The 26,807-nt window shown below is 36.2% G+C and overlaps 2 protein-coding genes across 9 annotated transcripts in view; one reads left to right on the forward strand and one right to left on the reverse strand.

Moving 5' to 3' along the window:
* The first annotated feature begins 560 nt into the window (after positions 1–560).
* On the forward strand, positions 561–15,425 carry LOC102233476 (serine/threonine-protein kinase DCLK1-like). 4 transcript variants are annotated; one of them, XM_023351741.1, is made up of 17 exons: positions 561–866; positions 1,239–1,616; positions 1,881–2,227; positions 5,967–6,066; positions 6,676–6,792; positions 6,882–6,976; positions 7,915–8,002; positions 8,087–8,256; positions 8,447–8,566; positions 8,735–8,881; positions 9,602–9,735; positions 9,822–9,899; positions 10,023–10,119; positions 10,224–10,304; positions 10,408–10,521; positions 11,866–11,930; positions 13,807–13,953. In XM_023351741.1, the coding sequence occupies exons 2-17, from the start codon at positions 1,256–1,258 to the stop codon at positions 13,862–13,864; spliced, it is 2,172 nt and encodes a 723-aa protein (XP_023207509.1). In that variant the 5' UTR covers positions 561–866; positions 1,239–1,255; the 3' UTR covers positions 13,865–13,953. The 4 variants fall into 4 exon arrangements, with proteins under 4 accessions (XP_023207509.1, XP_023207508.1, XP_014331242.1 ...); XM_023351743.1 differs by lacking the exon at positions 11,866–11,930 and having other exon boundaries at positions 566–866; positions 1,239–1,433; positions 1,509–1,616; positions 13,807–15,425; XM_023351740.1 differs by lacking the exon at positions 11,866–11,930 and having other exon boundaries at positions 563–866; positions 10,026–10,119; positions 13,807–15,425.
* Positions 15,426–15,519: 94 nt separating this feature from the next.
* Positions 15,520–26,807, reverse strand: part of LOC102233216 (neurobeachin-like) — a 225,499-nt gene continuing 214,211 nt past the window's right edge. For all 5 annotated transcript variants that reach the window (XM_023351738.1, XM_023351736.1, XM_023351735.1 and 2 more), the window contains 5 exons: positions 24,990–25,160; positions 20,744–20,845; positions 19,117–19,313; positions 18,640–18,791; positions 15,520–17,278 (listed from right to left, as the gene is read on the reverse strand). In XM_023351738.1, the coding sequence (XP_023207506.1) occupies positions 17,188–17,278; positions 18,640–18,791; positions 19,117–19,313; positions 20,744–20,845; positions 24,990–25,160 (713 nt within the window). In that variant the 3' untranslated portion in view covers positions 15,520–17,187. The remainder of the gene's footprint in view (positions 17,279–18,639; positions 18,792–19,116; positions 19,314–20,743; positions 20,846–24,989; positions 25,161–26,807) is intronic.

Here is a 26,807-nt window from a genome sequence, read left to right on the forward strand (position 1 = left end):
TCATCATTCATATGTTTGAGGAAGATGCATGGAGTAAAGTTGGACAATTTAAAAACAATGGGAAAAGCTCTATAAATTAATTTAACACACTGTAAGAAAAAAAATGATCAAATCGTATACACTATGATTAATGAGAATATTTGCAATATAGTAATTTAATAAATACGGCCATGGAAATGTTTTGTAGTTATTGAGAACGGGGCAGGTTTTCTGTTTCCCTTTTCACTGGTGTAAGTGTTGTGACTTAATGATGGAATTTGTTAAATCGAGATAAATTGATCATGAAATGATCAGAGCAACAAACAAATTGAGTGGATTTAATGGAAATCAGGTACACTAATCTATAAACCTTTCGGGTAAATGACCTGTATTGTAGCCTATTACGCTTATGCTTCCACTAGTTTACCCCAAAACGCTTCATGCACGCCTTCACACGTGATGACAGTTTTTCTTATATGTACCAACTCACCCCGTTAAGAAAAATGAGCGATTGGTAACCCTTTTTACTATCATATCTACACAATATTACTCTGTTTTATCTTGTTTTACAGCTGAGTACTGTATGGTTTACGTGACCGCGCATCCTGCGTTTGCGCGCTCCGTCATAAACGTGCGCGAGCCATGCTGACAGCACGGTCAGCTAAATCTCCGCAATGGAATAAGAGCAGGGGAGGATAGAGGAGACCGGCTGCCCTGCCTCCAGTCTGCATGCGAGCACACACAACAGGACAGACACAGCAGGACGGCTAAGGACAATCACAGGGCAACAAAGGGACATATGCTTCCTCCAAGGCATCACATAAATAAGAATATTTAAGACTTCCGCACAGACCCTTTTTGCCTACCTCTGTATCCTCACCTCCAAGGTAAGAGACTGCAATGAAATTAGATTTTTTTTTTTTTTTTTTTTTAACCGTTTATTTGCTATTCATGTTTGGTTTACTATCATTTTTCTTCAGAAAAAATAATTTGGGTAGTCATGTTCTTTTTAATAATTGTCTAAAATATATATTCCATTTTACACTGTTTAAATTATGAGACACCAGGGAGCATTAGATGGGTGTGACATGCTTCTTTATGTGTTTACTAGGAACAGTTGCAGCATTGGAGCTTGCACAAACCAGAAAGACAGTATGGACTGTCACAAAACATGGTTCTGATGTGGTGGGTTTTACTCAGTTCCAGATAAAGGATTTTTTTTTAAAGATTTTTTTTTGTTTGTTTCTTGTTTATTTTAGGGTGTAATTCAGCAGTCATGGACCTGGAGCATTTTGATGAGCGGGACAAGTCTCAGAGATGCACCCGAAGGGGCTCCAGAGGGAATGGTCTCCCTAGTCCAACTCACAGTGCTCACTGCAGCCTTTACAGAACCAGGACACTGCAAGCACTGAGCTCAGAAAAGAAGGCCAAGAAGATTCATTTCTACCGCAACGGTGACCGTTACTTTAAAGGGATTGTGTATGCCATTTCTCAGGAGAGATTTAGATCTCTAGATGCTCTCCTTGCAGATCTCACAAGATCTCTCTCAGATAATGTCAACTTGCCCCAAGGAGTAAGGACCATATATACTGTTGATGGAGCAACCAAGATTACCAGCATAGAACAGCTGGTGGAAGGTGAGTTTGAGCCCTTTTGTTGTAACTTTGTTTAAAAAATTTAATTTATATTGAATCATAGGCAAGTTATGTTGGCTGTCTTAAGTGCAGATATTATAGTCAAACCAAGTCAGAAAGTGCATAATAAACAAAATGGCACGGCCACCTCCTTTGTGTTTTTAAAAAGAACATGTGCTTATACACAGTTCTTTATGCAATCATCCTCACATTTTAGCTCTATGTTTCATACTTGTATATTAGCTTTTCTATTCCAATTTTCTGCAGGAGAAAGCTATGTTTGTGCATCTATAGAGCCTTTCAAGAAACTAGACTATACCAAGAATGTAAATCCCAACTGGGCAGTTGGCGCCAGGACTGCAGCATCTGTCCGTGATCCTTCTTCCCTGGGCAGCGCCATGGCTGGATCCCCAGAAACCAGGGAGACCAAAGACTTCATAAAGCCCAAACTGGTGACGATTGTCCGCAGTGGAGTCAAACCTCGCAAGGCTGTTCGGGTCTTGCTCAACAAGAAGACGGCACACTCCTTTGATCAAGTCATGAGTGACATCACAGATGCCATCAAGCTGGACTCTGGGGTCGTTAAAAGGCTATGTACTGTTGATGGCAAAATGGTAAGTGTTAAAATTCTAATTCTGTAAAACTCAATATTTGCAAATAAAACGGGTATATCTTTAATGTCACGAAAGCTTAAGAACCCTTTGGCATCAATGGAGTCATTCTTTTTTTTTCTTTCCAAAAAAAATATTTTACATTATTATGGGTTATGTTTGTACTCAGTTTTAGTGCTCTCATTGGCTGCAGTGGATATTTAAATTTTTATGTTACTATCACCTTCAAGATTGTAAAATGTCATTCAGCAATATTAGTCTGTCATTTCCAGTTGGAAAGGTTGCATATTGACCCTTCCGGTCACTGGATTCAATTGTCTATAAAACTTCAGTTTTGATGATCAACATTAATAGGATTATCAAAAATGTAAATTTCATAAAACCTTATCAATATTGTTATAAGTTCAGCTAGCTATATGTTCTGGATGTTTTGCATTTAAAGTCTTGTGAGAAAGTCCAACAACTAAGTGCTCTGTATTGTAGAGTACTCTTATCTTATGCTTTTTTTTTTCTTCTACCTTCTAAAAGATTAATTGCTTGAATGGGAGTAGATGGCCTATGTGCATTAGTTAGCTCTGCTTTTAGTTTTACCAAGCTATGATCTATTGGAAATTGATATTTACGGTACTTGGATGATGTGGGGATAAGCTTTATCCACTCTGATTTTCTAAATGGAGCAGTTTTCCAAAGCTATGAACAACTTTGGAATACTGCTGTAAGGAAAGTTTTCTGTTTTTTTTTGGAAACTCCAAACTGCAGGAGGGATGGCCCTGTCATCCCTCCTGCAATTTCTTTCTTACTCAAAGAGGGAGCACAGTACATATCACCTGGGAATAATTGCTAAATGTATTACCAGAAATGGGTTTCTAGGACTCCATCCCATATTCCTACAACAACAGAACACTGTTGGATGGAACCATGTAATCTGATTTCGGATTAGTCTCCTAAATATTGAAGTATTTCCAGAAAAGTACTTTTTGCACAATAGTTATTGACATGTATTTTCATTGATTGATTAGCCAGCCACAGTATACCCACATCCTACTTTTGAAAGCTCTTGAAATTATAATATTCAAGGAGGTTGCATGTTTTTAAGGGAAAGAAATGTGGCAACTAATAAAAGGCTTGATTAAGCATCCCATAAAAATAGTAACGTCTTTAAAATTCACTTCAAAAACTCTGTCCTCTGCGCTTTCTGCTAGTGTTACACTGGAGTGAATGGTTTCTCGAAGTGGTTGCTAAGTAACAGTCTCTGCAGCAGAGCGAGCAGTGAGCATGTGAGTTAGCGACGGGATTCATCTGTGTTTTACTGTCTGCTGTTTTGTGCATATGGCAGCATGACTAAGTCTGATGTTATTAATGTGTTTAGTTTTTGTTTTGTAAAGCCATAGAACATACGTACGTCGGGGCACATCTTTTTAAAGTTCGTAGTGATCTAAGCCATTGAACTTTATTGTTGCCATTAACTTGAATGTCCCTGACATACACTTGTTCAATCTTTTGGAAACAGCAATGACAACACCTCATTTATCATCTAAATGTGATGAAGACTCATTTCAGAAGTTCAAATGGAGCAATGGGGTAACTAGACTTTGAATGTGGATTGGTTGTTGATGCCAGATTGGCTAATCTGAGCACATAGAATCTGCTGAGCTATTGGATTTTGACACATGACCATGTCTTATGATGGTCAGTCAAGAGGGACTGACTGTAAATTGAGAAGATATCTAGTGAGCAGTAGTTGTGTGCTCATGTTGTTAGTGGCCAGAGGAAAACTGACAGATTTTTTAAAAGGAAAATGTGGTTTAAATAATTACCGGTTCAAACTAAGGTATAAAGAATACCATATTGGAGCACATAAAGTGGAACAGATGGGCTACAGTAGGTGTTGGCTTCTTTCAGTAAGATGAAGCACCATGTCACAAAGCTCAAATCATCTCAAACTGGTCTCCTTGTCATGAAAGGGAGGTAAGTGGCCTCTACAGTCAGCTGATTTTAAACAGGTTGCCTTTAGGTTGGAACAACAGATTTTCATTATGGATATATAGACGACTGCCACTCATTTTCAAGAAGGATGTTTCCAACATCTTTTTTTTTTTTCTTAATCTATGCCATGAAGGAAAAAAGGCAGTTCTGAAGGCAATAAGGATTCTAACCAGGTACTAGCAGCGTGTACCTAGTGAAGTGGGTCATTCCCAACAATCACCCTCCTCAGTCCCAAAAACAAACTACCCATCATGTAGACAATTATGATTCTTTAAGACTTTTTTCTCTCTATTATTTTTTATTTTATTTTCTTCCCCAGGTTTTTCTAATGGTGTGAGTATTTTCATATTCCTTTATTTAACCAGGTAAACCCCGTTGAGATCTAGATCTCATTTTCAAGAGGGACCTGAGCAAAAAATTTGCAATACATAGCAACTTGGTTACAAGATAAAAACAAACATTTTGTGGGTTTAATAACACGGAGTTTAGTAGGTTTGATCTCTGCCATTCTTTGCTCTTTATTCAGTGCTGGCTTTGTTGTGTTGTGCCAACAGATGGCCAGATGACCACCTGCTGTCATCAAAGGGGGAGTTTTAATGGTTCTTTAACCTTTATTAGAGAAATAGGTTATACTTTTGATGCATACTGGATGTTTATAAGATTCATGAAATATGTGATGGTGAGGAGAATTTAGTTCATGTTTTATAGTTTATATTTACATGTTGACAGTCTGGCAAGGCCTTAGCACACCCACAGTTTAGCTCTTGGTTTTGTCACAGAAACCAAGAGCTTTATTTATTGAGTTTTATATTTTTCTTACAAATTTCAAAAGGAATATCTGAGCCATTGATTAATTTCTTGTGCATGTCTAGATATTTAGACAATGAACAACTTAATTTTGTCAAACTCTTATACAGTTGGATTCAAACCATCCTACTTAGGAAACGTTACATAAGGGGAAATGCCTTTTAGCATGAGCTCCCTAAAAACGGTTTTCCTAAGTGTATCAACTGAAAATAATTTTGTTTTAAAGAGTAAAATGGACAACAGAAAAATGGTAACATTTCAAAAAGCAGAGCTGATAAAGGGCATTTGTATGGGTTGCAAACTCTCAGAATGGTGTCTTTTTTATGAATAGAAGCATCTATTGGTCACATATCACCAATATTTCTACAGTCGGACTTGTCAGAAATTAGGGTGCAACAAATTGTACATAATAGCGACTCTTGTGAAGTGCAGCTAGATTGATTTAGAAATTATGCTAAAAACAGAAAAATCATGCATTTATCTGTTTTTTGGTTTTTATTGGATGACTGTGGCATTTCAGAATGGAGATACACATTTCAAAGCTCTTCAATCATGAGCCATTTTCTTTGCTTTCACCTTAAGAACAATATTGTTTTGACATTATCAGGTATGGATGTCAATTTATATATATATTTTTTTCAAAGGATCCCAGGCAGTCAAGGGTAATTACTGTGTTTAAATATGCAGTATATCACCCACAAGTGGGACCAAATGAGTGTTTTGTTAGTCAAAAGTCTTTCTGCTCGAGTCCAAAGGTGGGCTTGCAAGTCCTGAGACGAGTGCGAGTTGAGTCTCAAAAGCCATTTGACCAATTTAAACTGAGCAATTAATAATTTTGAAATGTCAAAAACTAAAATCAATTGAAATAAAAACAGTAACCTCTATGGAAAGTAGGGTACTTTCTTTGAAGAGTAGTTTTTAAGAGCCCTGTTTCAAATCTCTTTGACAGGTTACATGTCTTCAGGACTTTTTTGCAGAAGATGACATTTTCATTGCTTGTGGTCCTGAAAAGTTTCGCTATCAAGATGATTTCAATTTGGATGAAACTGGTAAGTATGTCTATGAGGATTTGAATGGGCTTAATGTGATATCGACTTTCAGTTCATAAAAATGCTTAAGTATCTGTGTGCCCAATATAAATGTTTGGTAAGCTAAAGTTTTTTGTTGGTTTTTTTTCTCCCCATCTTCTAGATAATACTTAAATGTGTCTTTTATTTAGCATTGTAATATTGTGTTCCCTCTTCTCACATCAAATCATTTTACACTAACTTGTATCTAACCTTTTGTCACTGCATTGTAGATTGTTTTATATTAAGTTATGTTGTGGGAAAGTACGTTAACCTTTGCACAGTATATTTGCTGCTTAAACACAGCTCAGAGGTAATTTAATCTGGTCTGAGGAAATGGGTGTGCTGGAAATATGCCACGCTCTGAATGCAGGTGATATTTTCACTGACTGATCTAGTTCTATACTTGGAATGAGGTGTGTGTGTGTCTGCAATACTTTTTCCCCCTCCATTTTTGGCCTAGTTTTGTGCTGAATCTTTTTGTTCAGATTCCACCTTAAGTCTCAGAACGACTGCTTATTCTAAATAGAATCTTTATCACCTTGCATGGTAAAATACATTTCATGCTTTGAATGTATTTCTCCTCACCAGAATGCAGGGTGACAAAGTCGTCGTCATATGGCCGACTCCCCACAGTTCATGGTCGTTCTTTGCCGAGAACTGGTGGAATGTCTCGTAGAAGCAAGTCTCCCTCACCTGCCGGATCGGGTAAATGTGTGTTTAAGTTTAATAATTAAAACTTGAACTTGCCATGTTTTGGTTCCTTATCAGTTTTTTATTCCCCCCCGTCTTAACAGCAAATGGCACTGCGGGCAGTACGCTTTCTACACCTCGTTCTGGAAAATCTCCAAGTCCCATTTTAACCAGTCCCACTAGCCTCCAGAGACGACAGGTAATAACAGCCAAAGTTTGTAGAATAGAGAACTACTTCTGTGCTGCCATTGAATATTTACTTTTTTTTTCTTGTCTTGAGCTTGTGTGGTGTCCATAGTCAAATGATTTCTACACCATTTGACTGTGCCATATTTCATGCTGATTTGTCTTAGAAATCAGGTTTCTGTTGTACTATAAGACTGTTGCACTTTGCTGTTTGTCATTGCTACATGTATGATAGCATAGAAATTGCATCCAGAGATGCTCATTTGTCCGAAATGGGCATTTTCATAGTTGCTGTGTATTCTATTTTTATCGGTGCTGATAAACATTCGTTTTCTTTAGGCACAAAAATATTTGGGATAAATTAATTATATTACAGCAGTAAGGTTTTGTGTAGACCCCTGAATGTTTTAAAATGTTGTTAATTAAGAAAGTGAATATAAGGGAGAAATAAAAATGTTTATTTATGGACGTTTAAAGATTTGGGGCCATTTCTTTAGTGCTCACATGCAAGCATTAAATGGCTTCTTACTAAAATTTCATAACTTTTTTTTGTTATGTCACTGTTTTGCAAGAATCACATATGCCTGCAGATTTGCAACATTGTTCAAATTACAACCACATTGCAAAGGGATGCTAGGTTGTAATTATAATAACAGATACAATTTTTCATGCTTTGCGTATTTGTGTGTAACTTCATTTGAATATAATCTAAATCCTCTAAATTACAATTTCATTTATAGTATTGTAGTTACATATTTTCCTGAAATTGTGCTCTATTGCTCATATATCAATTCTCGTGCATCAATTCTGCATCATGTTTTTGTCTTTTCTTTGTTTGGACTAGATGTAATTTAGGTTTTTGAAGCTTTTCTTCTTAAAGCTTTTAGAAACTGTTGCTGCCATTATTTTTTACAATGTGATCATTTGGGGAGTTTTTCCCCCTGTCTATAGGGATCCCAGTACAGTGGCTCCTCACTCTCATTAGCCTCTACCAAGGTATGCAGCTCCATGGATGAAGGAGATGGTCCCAACAGTGAAGGTGGGGTATTGACATAAAAAAAAAAAACTACACGAGTCATTATGCCTTATGTTTCATAAATTATAGATATGTTTTCTCACTCAGTTGAGCCAGTGGAAGAATGTTCCCCAGTTCCTACCTCCATAGCAGACAGATACAAAGTTGGAAGGATTTTAGGGGATGGAAACTTTGCTGTGGTTCGTGAATGTGTGGAAAGATCAACTGGAAGAGAGTACGCTTTAAAAATAATCAGCAAAGACAAATGTAAGGGAAAGGTAGGCATTCTTATTCCTTTAGAATCGCATCAAATCACAAAATTTGTGCTAATTTGTCGTTCTTTCGTATTTGTTCCATTTTAGTGTGCGTGTGTTTGGGGCACAGAGATTAAACATCTTTGTGAAATCTATGCGTTTTAAATACTGAACTTTTCTCAAGTTATGTGATTTCTTTTTCTGCATTATTCAGGAACACATGATACAGAGTGAAGTGTCCATCCTGAGGCGTGTGAAACATCCTAACATTGTCCTCTTAATCGAGGAAATGGATACCCGTAGAGATCTCTATCTTGTAATGGAGCTAGTGAAGGTACTTTGCATTTTTAAATAGATTATAGGTGAATACATCAGTAAATGTAGGTTCAAAGCTACTTTCCCCAAAGGTTGATACATATTATGTTTAGAATATAATTAATCTCTTTAATGAAATTTATATAATCATGTAATAATTATTTGCATTTAAAAACCTTTTATCCAGGGAGGAGATCTCTTTGACGCCATTACCTCCTCCAACAGATACACAGAGCGGGATGCCAGTTGTATGCTGTTCAACTTGGCAAGCGCCATCAAGTACCTTCACAGTCTCAATATTGTGCACAGAGACATAAAACCAGAAAATCTCTTGGTAAGTGGTACTTAATAAAGCCTGTCTTAATACATCCTGTGGAATGAGCATTTATAGAAACCTAATCCTGCTTTGAGAATGTGTCAGTGACTGTCTGCTGGACAGCTGTCAAGTCAGCTTTATTCCCCATTGACGTGTCAGCGATAAAAACTGTGTATTAAAAATCTTTTTAAATTGGTTTTACGTAATAACACTTTCTAAGAAAGAGATTTTGGGTCTTAATTAAAAAAAATACACCTGGTATTTTTTGGTAAATGTCTTTGTTTTAATTTTTTGGATTGAATTGCTGGATTTTTTTTTTCTTTTCTTTTTTGGGCTGAAAATTGTGGAGCACAATATCTAAACCAACTGGAGTCCACACATACACAAGTTTAAGTTTTTTTTCTTGATTTAACACTGTAAAACCCTCGCAAGGTATTTGGAGATGTAACACATGAAGTTCACAGTTTATCCTCAGATTATGTTTCTGTCAAAACGAATCTTTAAGATTCTTTTTAACTTTTCAATATACAAAAAAGTTAAATCAAATATACAATACACAAGTGGATATACATATCCACTTATTCTCACAACTGGTATACAGCTTTATTACGACAATACAAAATTAAGTATAAATATTATTAAACATGCTTAGAAGCAATATTTCTTGTTTTTGTTTTACTTCAATCCCTCACCAAGTAGGGGCTTTGCTTATCGTTTTTGTCCATTCTTGTCACACAGGTGTATGAACACCAAGATGGTAGTAAATCTCTGAAACTGGGAGACTTTGGCTTGGCTACTGTTGTCAATGGTCCTCTTTATGCTGTTTGTGGAACACCAACTTATGTAGCACCAGAGATTGTTGCTGAAACAGGGTAAGGTTGAATGTGGCTTGTGGGGCAAAAACTACTGTATGTTTTTCTTCAATCCTTTTAACTGGTGTTTCATTTTGTAACTTCAGATATGGCCTCAAGGTTGATATCTGGGCAGCGGGCGTCATCACTTACATACTGGTCTGTGGCTTTCCTCCTTTCCGTGGGTATGTGCTTTATTATTATTATTACATTAAGTAAAATAACCAGTAATCGGTACATGCTTTTGAAGTTATGAAGTGGGTTTTTTTCCCCCCCTTTTTTTTTAACTGTGCATTTCATTTTTGCAGCAGTGGTGAAGACCAGGAGGCCCTCTTTGAAGAGATTTTAAAAGGCCATCTTGAATTTCCAGCACCATACTGGGACAATGTATCTGAGCCTGCCAAGGTTGCCTGGAAGTTGACTTTTACCATGAATATGCTTCACAATCTGTCAGACCAGATTTTTTCATTATGTTCCAAGATATTTATGGGTAACACATTTATCTCTAGGCTCTGATCACTGGCATGCTGCAGGTAGTTGTGGATCAAAGATGCACAGCTGTACAAGTGCTGGATCACCCCTGGGTCAATGTAAGTTCAGTAAATCACTGCAAACATATACAGCAAAAGAGCTGAAGAAGAATGTGTTACTGAAACTCAAACTAAGTTGCTAAGCAGTGTCTGTATTTTTCAGGGTGACAGTCTGTCAGAAAAGGGGCACCAGCTTGCTGTGGCTGGAAAAATCAAGAAGCATTTTAATTATGGACCCAAGCTCAACGGCACTGCAGCAGGAGTGTCAGTAATTACAGTAAGAACTCATTAGAAACTAGATGGAAAGTTTGCTTGTAATTTTGTTTTCAGTGAGACCGTGTTTTTTTTTTTTTTTTTCTTTTTGCTGATTTTGATTTTTCTTTTTTGCTGCCTTGCTTTTCATGCTTTACCATTCAAAAAGGAAACCATTAGGATTCAACATAACCCTCAGTGTGCAATTGCATTTTTAGCAAAATCTTATTTATTATTTCTCAAATATAACCTTTTACAGACATTGCCTTCAGCAGAGCTCTGCTTGTGGGTGAAAAGACTTGACTTTTTTTAATACTGCATATAAATGGAAACATAGAAATTCCCATTATCACTTTATTGGATTTCTGATAATTATAACATGTACATTTTGCATTATCAAAGTGGTTTTTCAGTTGAAAATGAAGAATTACATTGCAAACAGCTTTTGGCTAAATATTTTGTTTATAAATTCCATTAAAAATAAAAAATTCCTCAAACCCCCATTTGAATGTAATTTTAAAATTTTTAATCCACCCTACTAGTTTATAGAGAATATTGTTTGATTGCTAAGTACTGGTAACAGTATTCTTTATTATTTAAACATAAAGGACTTCACTTAAAACATTGCTCTATCTACTCCTGATAAATTTTCTCCTTATATTTTTTTTATTTTTTTTCTCCATCTGTGAAAGCCTTGATATTAAATGGCTCTGAAATGCAAACTCACTGACAATCCAAAGAGTGTGTTTTACGTCTTGTATGGTGTATTTCTCTTTTTGGATTGCAGCTCTTCTGACTATATATCATTCTTACCTCCATGTACTTTACATTTGAATTAAAGAATCAGTTTTAGATTATGGCATTTCTACTCTGCAGCGACCTTGTTTCCCTCTACCATAGCAGCTCCACTAGATTCAGGCTCTACAGCCAGATCCCTCTCATTCTCTCAGCATTATTTGAGATTAGCATCCATCAAAGTCATACTGCCATGCGTTTTTCTTTTGTTTTTGCCTCATCCTGCCATCCTGTCTAGCTGGACTGTAGGCACTGTTGCTTGGACATCCTGCACATAAATTATGCTTATGTGTACAAGATGTTACTTTAAAGAGAACTATTGAATTTTTCAACTGCTTATTTATTGATGGAAGAGATGCTGAATGGTAATTTTTTTTATGTAGTGAACAAATTGTGAGTTTTCATGTGAAGTTGTAAAATAAAGAAAAAAATAGATTACGTGTAATTCTTTTGCCAGTGAAGTAGTAACTTTAGTAGGAAAGTAAAGTTGGACACCTCACTGACAATTTGGCCAGCGATGCTTTGAGTTCAAGGTGATCCACTGAGTTCATCTCCCTCTGCTTTGCTGGACCAGGACTTAACCATCCAGAAGTCAGGGTCTTTGGATCACAACCAGAATCCAGGATTGTGTTGGATAAGGTATGACACAGCAAAGTGCTAAAGTGCAGTGAGTGCTTCCGTGGCAAAGTGCTGGCAGTCTCCATTTTCCATTCTCCATGGATTTGACCCATGTCCATCAACTTAATCATTTTCATACCTCATCAGTTTACCTCATCTCATTTGGGCTGTTTGGGCTGCAGCTGTTCTTCTTCATTGCACGGTTTACCGAGATATTTTATCACATTACATTAAGTTACCTTTCCATTGAAACTGAATTTAATGATTCAGAAAACCTGCTGAGATGGTTTAAATTCTGTTTATTGCAAGAAGTGCTGTCAAGTGCCACAAAAAAAATGCATTTCCCCCCTTATATCTTGCGTTTTTACCGTTTTTGTCACACTCAAATTCTTTAGATCATCAAACTATTTTTATGGAATACTTGAAAAGCAGTTTTGAAAGTAATTACCCCATAAACCTAAATGGTTGGGTTTTTGTCACGATAGGTAACCCAGCTGTCCTTTCTAAGCCAAACATTCTGCTTAAGGATTTCTATTGGAGCAGAATTACTGCTTTTATATTTTCTACTATTTGTCCAGAAGCAGCAAGGTGGCTCCAGACCATCGTATTACCACCACCGTGTGACTGCCAATATAGTCATTTTTCTGACTATATTAATTTTATGCCAGAGACGAGATTTGAAGTTTTTGTCCTGCTTCTGTTTTATTGCTAAATCATAAACATTGTTCTAGGTGAGGCCAGCAGTACATTAGTTCCTGTTTTGGGTTATTTTATGACAACCTGGATGACTTGTCGATGTGTTTTGGAGTAATTCTGGTTGAAGTCCTACTCCTTATAAGATTCACAAATACCATGCAGAGGTGGGTAGTAACCATTTACATTACTTGAGTAACCTTTTGAAAATAGAAAAATAGTAATTTTACTACACCATACTCTACTTTAACTTGACTAGTATTATTAATATTATGTGAAATTACTGAATAACTTCACAGAATGAAGAATAAACTTTAACACGAACCCACAGTTTGTTAAATGAGACCTCTTGTCTAACAAATTTTATTGTATTATTTTTAACTGCTGAAGCATTTGTGCCATTTGGATATCAAGTAAATGTATAATAAACTTGTAACTTAAAGCACTTTATCCTGTTCTTACACATTAAGTCTATTTTTTATATGGAGAGAGGGGATTAAAAGTGTCTGCTTAAATTTTGCTAATTGATCATTTGTATTACAATTAGATCAGCTATCATGATCACTTTCTTGGTACTTATTTGCTGGATTAATTTCTTGGATACCTACTCTTTACTTGGAGTCTGAATATATTGAAGTTTTACTCTGGACTACAATTTGCCTCTAGCAAATGACTTTACTACTCTTCCCAGCCTGATGGATGTCCAGGATTTCCTCCATGTCTTGCATTTCTTTAGGTTCAGGTATTGTCTTTTTGAGATACCTTAGCCTATTTTATGTTGTCACTGGTTCAAATGAAGTTTTTTTTTTTTTCTCTTTAGTCTACATGCCAGTGATCAGGCATTGGTGTGGCTAGTGAAATAAAATCAAAGTGCTGATCATTCATGTTTCAGCAAGAGGGTAAATTGTTACTTTAGTTTGGATATGTTCTTTCCCCATATATATTGAATATCATTTGAAAACCGCTTGATGCATTCAGATTATCTTTGCCTTAAAGTTTGATCTGAAACATTTGTTTTATAAAATTGTAAACAAGACATTTGTAGCTCCATAGGGGGTGCAAACATTTTTCACAACATTGTGCCTGATTAGCTAAGCACCTTTTTGTTCTGTATCAATTTGTCACAGTTTATTTATTTTATTTTTAATTTGCCTCTTTGATTTGAGAAGAACCTGATATATACTACTGTTTCACCCCTTCTTAGACCACGCCACTTGATAAAGAGAAGCAAGTTTTCCGACGAAGACGCCACCAGGATGTAAAGCTTTCTACCCAACTGTTGCCCAGCAGTGGTGCCACCGCCACCTCAGAGATGGTCAACCCTGTCATCTCCCCAGAGTTGGAAGAGTTCTCTTCAAGTTCAGCTGACACCGTTCTTTCACCCACTTCTCCCTTCTAATAGGTGTCCAGAAATCACACCAGGCTCCTATTTGGAAAATGTTTGGAGAGATTTGTGTTTAAAATAATAATGGGTCTCTGGTCCTTAATTGTACCCATTTTCTGGTCACTTTAATTTAAAATACATTTGTAAAATTGAAGGACAGCCCAATAAAATGAACATAGCTTGACAGCATGCAAAAATTTTAGTTTGGCTAATTTGGCCTACTTATTCAGACTTCTCTCATTTTTTTTTTCAATACTGCTTTAAAAACTGGCACTAGCAGGGGCACTGCAAAAATGTCACCATTGTAGTTCTAAATTTTAGTTTGGGGTGTAGTTATACTTATCCAAATGGTAATGCATGAGTACAAAGGTGAGAAAAATCCACATCTGTGTATCATTTTGCTCAGTGAGTGACTAAACCATAATGGAGTGGAGCAGGTATTATAGTTTAACTGTAAGAAAAAAAGATGTCGAGATAAAAAAAATACAAATTAGCTGATTGGAGTCTTGTGGAAATATTTTCTTAAAAGCCACAAATGCAGCTTCAGTTTGTTCATGAAAGGTGATATTTGAGGTAGTTCACTAGGGCCCTCTCCTGGTTACAACATAGTACTGCCCAAATTTTCACAAGAACAAGTTTATTGAATTCTTGCATTTAAACTCTTGTTTCTGAACAACCTTGTTTGATATGTTTCATACATATTACTTTTTACATTTTCAATTCAAATATCACATTATTAGCTTAATATCTTACAGTGTTACATTTCTTGAAAGCATGGTGCTTTGGGATCTAAAGATGTTATCCCAAAGCACATCTTTGTCAATTCCTAAACACATTTGACAAATGCTGCTACACTGGATCATTCTGAACTGTAAAAAGACACCTAGTACTTCTATTAACGTTTCTCACAAAGGAAATGAGGGTTAATAAACTAGTTATTGTAATGGTGGTGGTGCAGATGAACCTCAGTGGAGCATAGTATGTTGAAAATTGCACCTTTATCAAGACATCGCCTTGGCACACCTACAATCAAGTGCAATTAGGTGCACATAGCACACAATACTAAATGTTTTTCTGACAACTGACACGACTCCCTATCGGAGTTAAATGGTGCAACATTAGTTATTTTTCACACTTAAGTGAATTCAACAGTGCTTCCACTAATAGTCATTTTAATGTGATTTATGCAAGTACTTTTTAAAGCCCTGCCAAGACCTCCTGTATGTTTTCTCATTACGTGATTAAGTTTGCTCAGACAAAAGTTTTGAATGTTTGTTTTCCAGACTGCATGTGATAAAGTGCATACCATTGAACTATTCTGCTCTCTTGCTGTAAAAGAAAAATGAACAAATTCCTGCAATTGTTGTTCTTTATGAATAGTTTGCATTATAGTCTCTGTCCATGGTAACTGATAAAATTAAAACACATGTTGACATTAATGTAATGTCACGAAAGGGCTTTTTTGGGGGGTACCAAACAGCACAAAGAAATTCAAGTTAGTGAAGAAATGTTTTTATTAATGGTGAATAGGTTTTCCTCATGTGAAAATATTAGGTGCCTCATGACTTGCCACCTGAAAAGCATTACTGTATTAAACAAAGCAACACAAAAGACTTGTTCTGAAAAAAAAAAGTTTAAACTACTGATCTCAGGACGTCCATGTTCAAACAGCAGATGGCAGCATAACCAAACACTATTCCAGAAAAATCCACCCTTTGTATGTCAGATTTACAATTTACATTTATTTAAAGAAACACTACATAAGTTGACTCGGGTCCATAATTTTTTTAATGCAGTTACAATCTCCAAATATGTTGCCTTTAAATTAAATCATATTAAAATGACACTGCACAGCTGGAATATTAAAACACTGCATGAATATTAAAACACTGCATGAAATTTAGTCACTGCTTTATAAGTTAAAACAGATTGTTTTTTGAAACAAGTTTTATGTGAACACAAAGTAAACCCAGTGCCACCTTAATATCTTAGCATGCAAAATTATAGCTTTAGGTAGATTGGTTTTATGTTAGACCTGCACTTAGAAACAAAAAAAAGTCATTAATTTGCATATTTTTGTTCATATAGATTGACAGATAAACAGCATAGTAATGCTTTAATAGCTTTAATCAATACTAAAATAGAGCATTTTATCTGCATCAATAACTAATGTCAAGTAACAGAAAACCTTCCTTAAATCTATTCAGAAACAAAATATTGCTTATGAGAGTACAGATTGACAGTAAGTGCAGTTTGTGAATTAACATGATAAAAACATTTGTGCAAAAGAATACAAAATACAAATGTTTTTTGATGAACTGATGTCTACTGCACCATTAATAACATGGTCATTAAAATGACATTTCCAAAATGTCAGTTTTGCTACAAATTGAAATCAAAAGATACCATCTAACAAATTTGGCATTTAATTTTTTTGAGCCATCTTTTGAACAAAAAATGTAAACTAATAGTCCTACTTAAAAATATTTGAAAAAAAAAAAAACAAGGCAATGTCACATTTAAATGTTGCTGGCATATTAAAAACATTTATCACAAAGGACTAAGATTACATTAAAACTCACTTTTCCATATTAACGAACAACAAATATATGAACATTTAGTCTTTTCACAAACATACAAATTAACCTCTGTTTAGGCGCACACAGCAGCTTTATCCATGTTACTAACAAATGTTTAAGGTGATGACTACATTAATTCATGGCTTGCACAATGGCCTCTCTCATTTCATTGGCTTGTCCCACAGCATTTAGATATTAAGCTTTTACAGTTAACAAAAATGTTATGCCACCAGCATTTAGATCTTTCTCTTTACACTTTTTTCCAAATATCTGTCAAATGATATGTTGCTTTACTTTTTTCCAGGTTAAAAGGGAAACATTTAGAATTTAATATCTGTGCATACATTACCTCAGCTCCATAATCACAACAGTCCCACTCGTCTCAGTTCGAGAAGACTTTAGCTGGTGTTAAGGTACAATAATAAAACAATGTGTCCAGATTGTATAGCAGCAGATGAATCAGAATGTGGTTGCCTCTGAGGTCAGATGAACATAAAAATATTTGATGTTCTCCTGCTGATTGATCCCTTCTTTGCTATTTGGATCCTCTTCTGCTCACCACAGTCACAGGTTAGCAGGTTTTGTTTTCTCAACAACCTTTATGTTGGAAGTTTTCATCTGATCAGTACCTGTTTTGATGCTCATAGTGCCATCTGTTGAAATCTATGTTAAATGCCACAATGCTGCCAGAAGCCATGCCAGTGATCAAGGTCCTAAAGGGTAGCAAAAGGGAATAAACATACCTTAAAACATGTATATGTATATGGAGAAACATGCAGAAATCATCAGTAATCTACGTGGTTACAGCTACTTGTTCAATGTCTTTCTGCAACCTTTGTGTTCATGTCTGGCTGGAATGTACTGAAGCTGCTGATTTATCAGGGTAGCCTCTTACTGCTTCACCCCAAGGCTCTGACCGTTCAAGCATCGTGAGTAGTCGCTGCTGAATGGTTCTTTGTAACTCACGTTATAAACCTCACTTTACTTTTGCATTTACTTGCAGTGAACTCATGTAGGCAATGTTTTGCAACAAAGTAAAGCAACTCCTTAAAAGAAACAAAAGGTAAAACATTCTATTTTAGATCCAAAAAGTATGAATCAAATCTACCATTCCATTGTTTGTCAAACCAGATAAATCATTCTAAAACTCACTTTTCAGACACAAAAAGACCCGGAAATTTAAGTCTGCTACCATGTACTAAAAATTATGTGCAGAATATCTTAAAGATGCTTGGTATATTATTGGCAACAGAAAAAAAGCATATAAGCACTTTACTCTCCTCAGAGATCATCTACACATGAAACATCAATACACCTAGTGAATTGGGTAAAGAGGGCAGATATTTCTTCACTAAACTGTTTAATGAATTTGAAACTGGATTCCAAACAGTCACATGTTAATACTCAGAACAATCTCTAGCATTTGGTTCAAATGGCTAAATCCTAACTTTTACCAAGGAACCTGTTGTTGCATGTGGAACCATAGGGAAACAACATGTTGTGTGCTCATTAAAAGAGCAGAATTTGTAAACTAATTTCCAACTATTTACAAGTTTGGGCACTATTGCCCCCTTTTGCACTTCAAGAAAAATAACACTTCTGGGAAATTTGGTCCACAGTTGCATGGACCTGAGTCCAGCATAAAGCTTCTGCTTTATATGCATTATTCTTTGCACTGCCATTTGGACATGATTTGCTCTCAACCTTTTCCTGCTCTATTGTTTTCTTAAATTAAAAATATTTCTTCATTAGTTTGATCATTTTGATGTGAGAAAAGTCAGTAATATTAATTTGCACAGAAAGCTAGGAAAGTCTTTCCGTTTATAAAAGATTGAGCATTTTAATGAAAGCAGGAACAAATCTAGGCTTCTATTGGATATAGTTAAAAAAAAAATCTATTTCTCTAGCTTTGAATACCAACAGCTATCATCGTCTCTGTAGAGAAATGTATCAAAACAGTTCTCATGGGTCATATGACATGCTTGATAGTAGGATTTAAATCTGTTTTAAAAGAAACTAAAACAAAACTCATCCTCTGAGGTAAAATACCATCATGAAACTGCCCAAACCTAACCTTTGATCATGTGATAGATCCATGGCTCGGATCCCTGCATCACAGCCGGGGTAGATGTAGAGTTGTCTGAAGTCACAAGCTTGCCACACTTCCACCACACCGTTGTCTCCACCTGTCACAAGGTTGTGTCCATCACTGCTCAGGAGAATTGCCTAAGGAGGGATACAAAGAAATTTAACACACCACTTTAGGCTTATGAAAAATTGTGGTTTTACTGCAGAATGTAAAATATGCAACTAAATAGTTTTGTTCTTTTTAAATTTAAGGCCTAAAGTCGAATAAAGAATATACACAATGAGAATAACAAAAAGGTCATGTGTTTAGTTTTCTTTTTTCACTTAGTCATTGTGAAAATGTATGAAGGACATGGTAGGGAAGAAAACATGATTGCATAATCCTTTTTGCCCCAGATATGAATTGCTTTTTGTGTATGTAAGGATATTTTTATTGAGTATGCTAATTGCCAACTTTCTTTACCCTGGTGGAATCATTGACCTCCATCTGTGCCAGCAGTTTTCCATTTATGCTGAAGTTGCAGAAGCGACCTCTCTCGTAATAGATGATGCAGTGACCCTCACTGGACACTGAGATGAGCCGTGGGCACTGATAGTTGTCCGGCCCCTCTAGTTCCCGTAGAAGGTCCCCAGTTATGGTGTGGACCAGACAAGGACCCTCTGTCAAACCCAAACACAGTGTGAGGTACCTGTGCTTGTGTTAACAGAAAGAACTGGACATATTTCTAATTGTTTTGAACCGGTCAGGCTGTGAATGCAAATATTAGTATATTTATGTTTATAGCACATTTCAGCAACAGCCAGTGTTACACAAGATAAAAACATAAAAACAAATACCAACTACGAAACAAAGCAACAAACATTACATTTTGTCCAATGCCATCATCGAAATTATTATATTTGATAATTGTTATCAAATATATTAATCAGTTATTAATCAAAGGCAACTCTGAACAAGTCAGGTTTAAGTCTTAATTCAAAGGAACTCATAATAGTTTTGCCTGTTTTGCAGTTTTCTGGAAGTTTGTTCCAGATTTGTGGTGCATAGAAGCTGAATACTGCTCCATGTTTGGTTCTGGGAATGCAGAGTGGACTAGACCCAGAAGACCAGAGTCATCTGGATGGTTGATACAACGTGTTTTATTTTTATTTTGGTTTTAGGTTGTATTAATATTACTTGTCCCCTGAGGGACTACAGATATAGAAATAGCCTTTATGGTTAAAACTGGCATATAATGTGATGTACATTGTCCCTTTTGAAATAAACTCTTGATTGTTCCTCTGTATTTCCAAAGATAATAAATTACGTTTTGTTTCTGTTCAGCTTTAGATGGTCATGGCACATCCACACATTGATTTGTCCCAAACATTTCTTCAGTGCCTGGATGGGCTCATAGTTATTTGGTGACATTGTAATGTAAGGCTGTGGATCATCTGGATATTTATGGTAACTAATCTTATTGCAAGTTATAACCTGAGCAAACAGGACTATATAGGTATTAAACAGGAGGAGTCTCAGGATTGACTCTATGCATTTAATTTATGTCCACTCTGATGAGAAGTTACCTAAGAAATCCCTGTTCTTTAAGTAAGCCAAGTACTGGTCCAGATAGTCTCATCCAAATCTCCAGTTACTTATGTCATGGTCAGCAGTGTCAAATACTGTGCTGAGGGCCAACAAAACCAGCTCTGTGGTTCTTCCACAGTCTGTATTTAGGTGGATGTCATAGAACACTTTGACGAGGGCAGTCTTATTACTGTGGTAAGCTGGAAAACCGGATTGAAAGACGTCAAAGGAGTTGGCTAAGGGTAAGAAGCTGTTTAACCGTTGAGACACTGTCAAAAGTTGGCCTGTAATTCTGCAATAGCAAATTGTCCAGACTGTTATTTATCAGTGGTTAGATAACTGCTGTTTTTAATGTCCGGTGGAAAATACTTGATAACAGGGATGAGTTTACTGTTGTAATAAATGTACTGTTTGTACAGTTTGCTTGTGAATTAGTTTTGCTTCAGACCCATGTTTAACACATTTCTGGTCCTCCACTTTTCCATGTTGACAGCTACATGAATAGACAAAGAAGATCACTGACCTTTTGCTCCACTGATGACAAGGCCCAGCTCTGCGCAGACTGACACACACACAACTTCCTGGTCATGACCAGTCAGAACTGCTCGTGGTGCTGGGTAGTCACCTAAAAGATGAGACATGTGGACCGCCAATTAACTAATTAACAGACTTAGTTTAACAAATGTCCTGTTTAGTTTATTAAATAATACAATTGTGTGAAACTAGTTTTATAGATGTAATCTCTTTAACATTTCTTAGCCAATAAGATTGTGACATACATCTGCTGGAAGGAAAGTCCTATGAATTGTTATGCAAATGCAGAAATGGCTTGATTCACTCCCATGCGCCTCTTGATTGATGATTGCAGGGGTAGAGGTCACTGAGGGGTGATTCATGGCACCTGGAGCCACTGACCCGGTGATCTTGCTACATAGGAAAGTAATCTGTCTAAAAATAACCTGATCACCAATTAAAAAATGTATTAATAATTGTACTTAGGAGCTTTCAATGAAATATGAAACAAAATTAAATTACATATGATGTTACACATTTCAGGGGTAAGTTCAACTTTGCTGCTTCTATTGGCAGCCAAAAAGAAACGATATTGGCAATGACTGAGCATGTAAAGAGGGTTGGTGCCCGGCTGCCCTGTAAGCACTGTTGCAGCAAAAAGGTTCAGGGTTCAAACTCTGACTCAAGTTCTGAAGCTTGCAAGCTCACCCAATTTACCATAGTCATGGGTTCTCACTCCAGATAACTTTCTCCATCAGTCCAAAAAAAGGTAGTTAGTTTAAGTGAATACTCGAAGTTGCCATTATGTATGAGTGTATCCACGTATAGTTGTGTTTCTATGTTGCCCTGTGATGGAGAGGCATTCTGTCTAGTCTAAATCCCATTGCTAGCCTAATGACTGAGACAGGCACTAGCCCTCCAACTCTAAGTAGTACAAAGCATTTTCTCTCTAAAATGAATATTATATTAGTTAGGTTTTTAAAAAGACAACACAACAGATGAGAAAATAGTTAAATTCTTCGATCATAATTCTTGGCAAGACTTGTGTAGCAATGCAAACAAACTGTACCAATAAGCAAAACTGATGCTGGAGGGCTGATAGTTTAAGTGTATCTGCAGCCACAGGATCTGAACACCTTGCACTCACTGCACTGACAATAACCTCCTGAATATATAGTATTCCAGGGTGAAATGTGAGGCTATCTGTCAGACAGCTAAATATTGGGAGAACTTCATTCATAAACATGACAATGATCCTAAACACAGCATCAATCCAACTGAATGGCTGAAACAGAAAGGAAAGTACACTGTTGTACATTATGTATTGATTTATATATGTTGCCTGTTTTGGGATGTTAAATTGTTGTTTTTTTTACTTTTGCTATTTGTCTTTTAGTTTTTATGTCATTTTATAATCACATTCTTTCTGTAACATTAATTGCCCATTTGGGACTTGAATAAATCTGAAACTGAATTTAAGTAATCTGTGAAGGATTATGCAGATGTGTTTTAACCAACAATCAATACAAACCACTAGCTTGATATGTCTCTGCACAACTGCAGCAGTCCAGTCAACAAAATGGAGTATGATCGATGCATCATAGTCCCTTAGAGACCAGGACCTGTGCTGCCCCGTCAGTCTCCACACCTGTCGCTGAGAGGGAACTGAATAGGACGAGTGTCAAAAAAAAGTCCTAGGGGAGTAAAAGCAAGCTCACCTGCTCATCAAAAGATTCAATCACTGGGCTTTGAATACACTCATTCTTTTGGTGGCCCTTGGGATGGGTAGATTCAGCCACCACAATTAACATGGTAAAAATACCTTTTACCATCAGTGTGAATGGATGAGACTGAGACACTGAACCATGGTGGAGATGGAGCTGCGCTTGGTTTAATTGAAACACATTAGATCACATGCAACCTTTTGAAGGTGAATTTCCAGTCCGGAACACACATTCAGAATGACAGCGAACACTAGCTTATTTAAAAAAAAAAAGACATTAAGTAAAATATAACAGAGATAAAATTAGGATATTCATATAAAGAAAAATCTATACTGTATATACTTTTTCATGGGTGATTCTAAATCATCTTCTAATTGCTATTCTTTCTTTAGCTTTTCTTTTTGTCCACTAAAGATGCATTGCAAGCACTTTTCATGTGGATATCAGGGGAATACTCTCTTCCTGCTGCAGTAACACAAGTGATGTTGCCCCTTACTAATTGGAGGCATCCAAGCTGAAATTCTTAATTAACTGTCAAAGCCTCAGTGAAGTTAATTAGAGGATGCTTGCAACTAAACTCAAGCTCCTAAAATCTTTCACAATTGAAAACACAAGTTTTCAAAATGTACACATGTTGTAACAGGCAGTACCCAGATCACGCTTTGAAAAACAAATTTGTTTTTTAAAATATTTTTCAATTCCACTCACATGCAGTGATAATGAATTAAAACTGGATATCATTGCTTTGCCAATCCCCAATGGGGACCAAATCAGGACCAGTAATTACACACTGATGCCAAGGTCTGAGAGCAACGATGAAGTAGAAAACAAAAACACATTTGACATGACATTTAAAAGTGGCTTACAAAAGTATTCATCAAACCTATAGACATTTCAATAAAATAAAATTTGTGACAGGCCAACAAGAAAGTTGCAGATGTGTTGAAGAAAAATGAAAGATGCTTTTTAACATTTTCACAAAATCTGAAGTGTGCAGTTGTACTTGACTCTCCTGTGTCAATAATTTTTAGCTTCTCGTACACAGAGGTGGACACTATTTACTAATGAGGGGACTTCTAAAGGAAATGAGTTGCACTAGATTTTAAGTAGGAATACCAAAGGCGGTTTATGTATGCCACACTTTTCAGACTTTTATTTGTAAAAGTAAATAAACCATAACTATCCACTTCACGTCTATGTAATACTTCCTGTTGGTCTGCCACACAAAATCCCAAATTCACTCAAAATCATTATGGTGACCTAACAAAACTTAAAAAAAAGTTAATGTAGTGAGAATACTTTTGGAATACATCGTAACTGAACAAAAATCACAGCTTCTCCTGAGCACCGAGATAAGCTCAAAACGTGTGACTCATCAGCTTTTGGTTTTGGGGTTTTCTTTAAATTACACAATATTTTTTTCATGCCATTCACAGTTTTTGTTCAGTCATGATTCCAGAAATCTAAGTTAATGTAGTGCAGTGACTATTTACTAGAATAAAAATAGTTTTCACTGGTAAAACAGCTCTTCATCTCTTCTAACCATTTCAGTGTTCTATATAGAAATTACTGGGACATTGGCATTCATTAAAAATGAGAGAGTGTATCACACTGAGGCATGTGAGTTGGACTTCAAAGTAACCAGTATTTGAAATTTGTTATGATACAGACAGAAATGTGAATGTTTTTCTAGAGTACTGTTAATAAAAAAAAATATTAATCTTGCCCTTGGCGTCCTCTTGTTGAAAATAGTTTCACTCGGTATCAATAATCAAACAGCTATACTGCAGATAATTTATTCTGCTTTACTTTTTGATTTTTTTTGGATGAACAGCGTTTTTGTTCCTGTGTTGATCAAAAGTCCTTTGCTTCAGCAAATGAAACGTTGAAAAACAGCCTGATAGAGTTCATGGAAAATAACTTCAAAAGAAAGAAGAAAATTCATGTTTGAATTAAATAATATATATACTAATTTTGCAATTTTATCCAGCACTTGAGGCTACTGCACCCAGGGTTTGGTAATATGACAATACTTTATCAGAAAGGAGGAAAGTGTTGATAATCCACCAAAGAAGAGAAATGATCATTTTCATGTATGTTCTTGCTCATTATTTGCTTTGCAAGCTACCATTTTAAACTTGAGATAGAAGTATTGTTTGATTGTAAGTGAAATGCATTGTCTTGGTAGGAAGCAGAAGGTAGGAAACATAAAGTGAGAATATTTCAGTCGGCATAAATTTTAAAGTCATAAATATAGCTGTGAAAAAGACAAAAAGGTTCTGTCTGTGCATCAAAATCTACTCTGACATCTGATTGGCTGGCTCCAAAGATACAACTTCCTTCAAACCTTCACAATAAGTGTCTTCTTTAGTCAAAAGAAAACATAGTACACTTAAGTTTATGTGTCTTGTCTGTTTTGGCTGCAGATTGTAATTTGTCTAAGACAAATGAACAGAAGACAGTTAGTTGTGTTTTTTTTTCTTACTTTGTTAATCCCCAATTGTAAAAACCCTAGAAAAAGTGCATACTCACCGTGATTGGGGTTGTCACCAATAATATGGTGCCGTCCACTCCAGTACCAAAGCAGCAGGGTAGCATCCCGAGAACCAGAAACAATGTAGCAATCGCCTCCGATGTACGACTCTGATCTGGCCAGACATGTCACCACATCCCAGTGGCCAAAAATGATCTGGGTCAGCTTGCCTAAACAGATCAAAGAGCAAAGATTATTTCTATTGCTAGCCTAATGACTGAGACAGGCACTAGCCCTCCAACTCTAAGTAGTACAAAGCATTTTGTCTCTAAAATGAATATTATATTAGTTAGGTTTTTAAAAAGACAACACAACAGATGAGAAAATAGTTAAATTCTTCGATCATAATTCTTGGCAAGACTTGTGTAGCAATGCAAACAAACTGTACCAATAAGCAAAACTGATGCTGGAGGGCTGATAGTTTAAGTGTATCTGCAGCCACAGGATCTGAACACCTTGCACTCACTGCACTGACAATAACCTCCTGAATATATAGTATTCCAGGGTGAAATGTGAGGTTATCTGTCAGACAGCTAAATATTGGGAGAACTTCATTCATAAACATGACAATGATCCTAAACACAGCATCAATCCAACTGAATGGCTGAAACAGAAAGGAAAGTACACTGTTGTACATTATGTATTGATTTATATATGTTGCCTGTTTTGGGATGTTAAATTGTTGTTTTTTTTACTTTTGCTATTTGTCTTTTAGTTTTTATGTCATTTTATAATCACATTCTTTCTGTAACATTAATTGCCCATTTGGGACTTGAATAAATCTGAAACTGAATTTAAGTAATCTGTGAAGGATTATGCAGATGTGTTTTAACCAACAATCAATACAAACCACTAGCTTGATATGTCTCTGCACAACTGCAGCAGTCCAGTCAACAAAATGGAGTATGATCGATGCATCATAGTCCCTTAGAGACCAGGACCTGTGCTGCCCCGTCAGTCTCCACACCTGTCGCTGAGAGGGAACTGAATAGGACGAGTGTCAAAAAAAAGTCCTAGGGGAGTAAAAGCAAGCTCACCTGCTCATCAAAAGATTCAATCACTGGGCTTTGAATACACTCATTCTTTTGGTGGCCCTTGGGATGGGTAGATTCAGCCACCACAATTAACATGGTAAAAATACCTTTTACCATCAGTGTGAATGGATGAGACTGAGACACTGAACCATGGTGGAGATGGAGCTGCGCTTGGTTTAATTGAAACACATTAGATCACATGCAACCTTTTGAAGGTGAATTTCCAGTCCGGAACACACATTCAGAATGACAGCGAACACTAGCTTATTTTAAAAAAAAAAAGACATTAAGTAAAATATAACAGAGATAAAATTATCTCTGTTATAGATCAGGGTCAGCTTGCCTAAACAGATCAAAGAGCAAAGATTATTTCTATTGGTGTTTTTTTTTATTTTTTATGGTTGATATCTTCTAAGAGAAAAATTAATCAACTATAAACATCCAAATCATGCTGCTCACAATTAAAAAAACTGCATAATTTTTATGCAAATTATATTGCTTTAGGATGAAGGATTGGGAGACATTCAGAGATGAAAACATCAAGGAGTCGAGCACTTTATTCTCAAACCATGTCATGAGCTCCCAGCTGAATTCAATAAAAACATTTTAATGAGCTACAGGGACAATAAGTTCTCATCACAGTTAATAATTCATTGCATAGGTGTATAGCTATCAACTTTTGTGTCCAGTGTGTCAGGAGACAGTTGCACCAATACTGTATCATTACTGTCATAGCATTCAGTCCTCCACACATCAGCACGCAGCCCTGTAGGAGACAGAGTT

Source organism: Xiphophorus maculatus, chromosome 18, assembly GCF_002775205.1.
Source record: "Xiphophorus maculatus strain JP 163 A chromosome 18, X_maculatus-5.0-male, whole genome shotgun sequence".
In the NCBI taxonomy this organism is placed as follows: domain Eukaryota; kingdom Metazoa; phylum Chordata; class Actinopteri; order Cyprinodontiformes; family Poeciliidae; genus Xiphophorus; species Xiphophorus maculatus.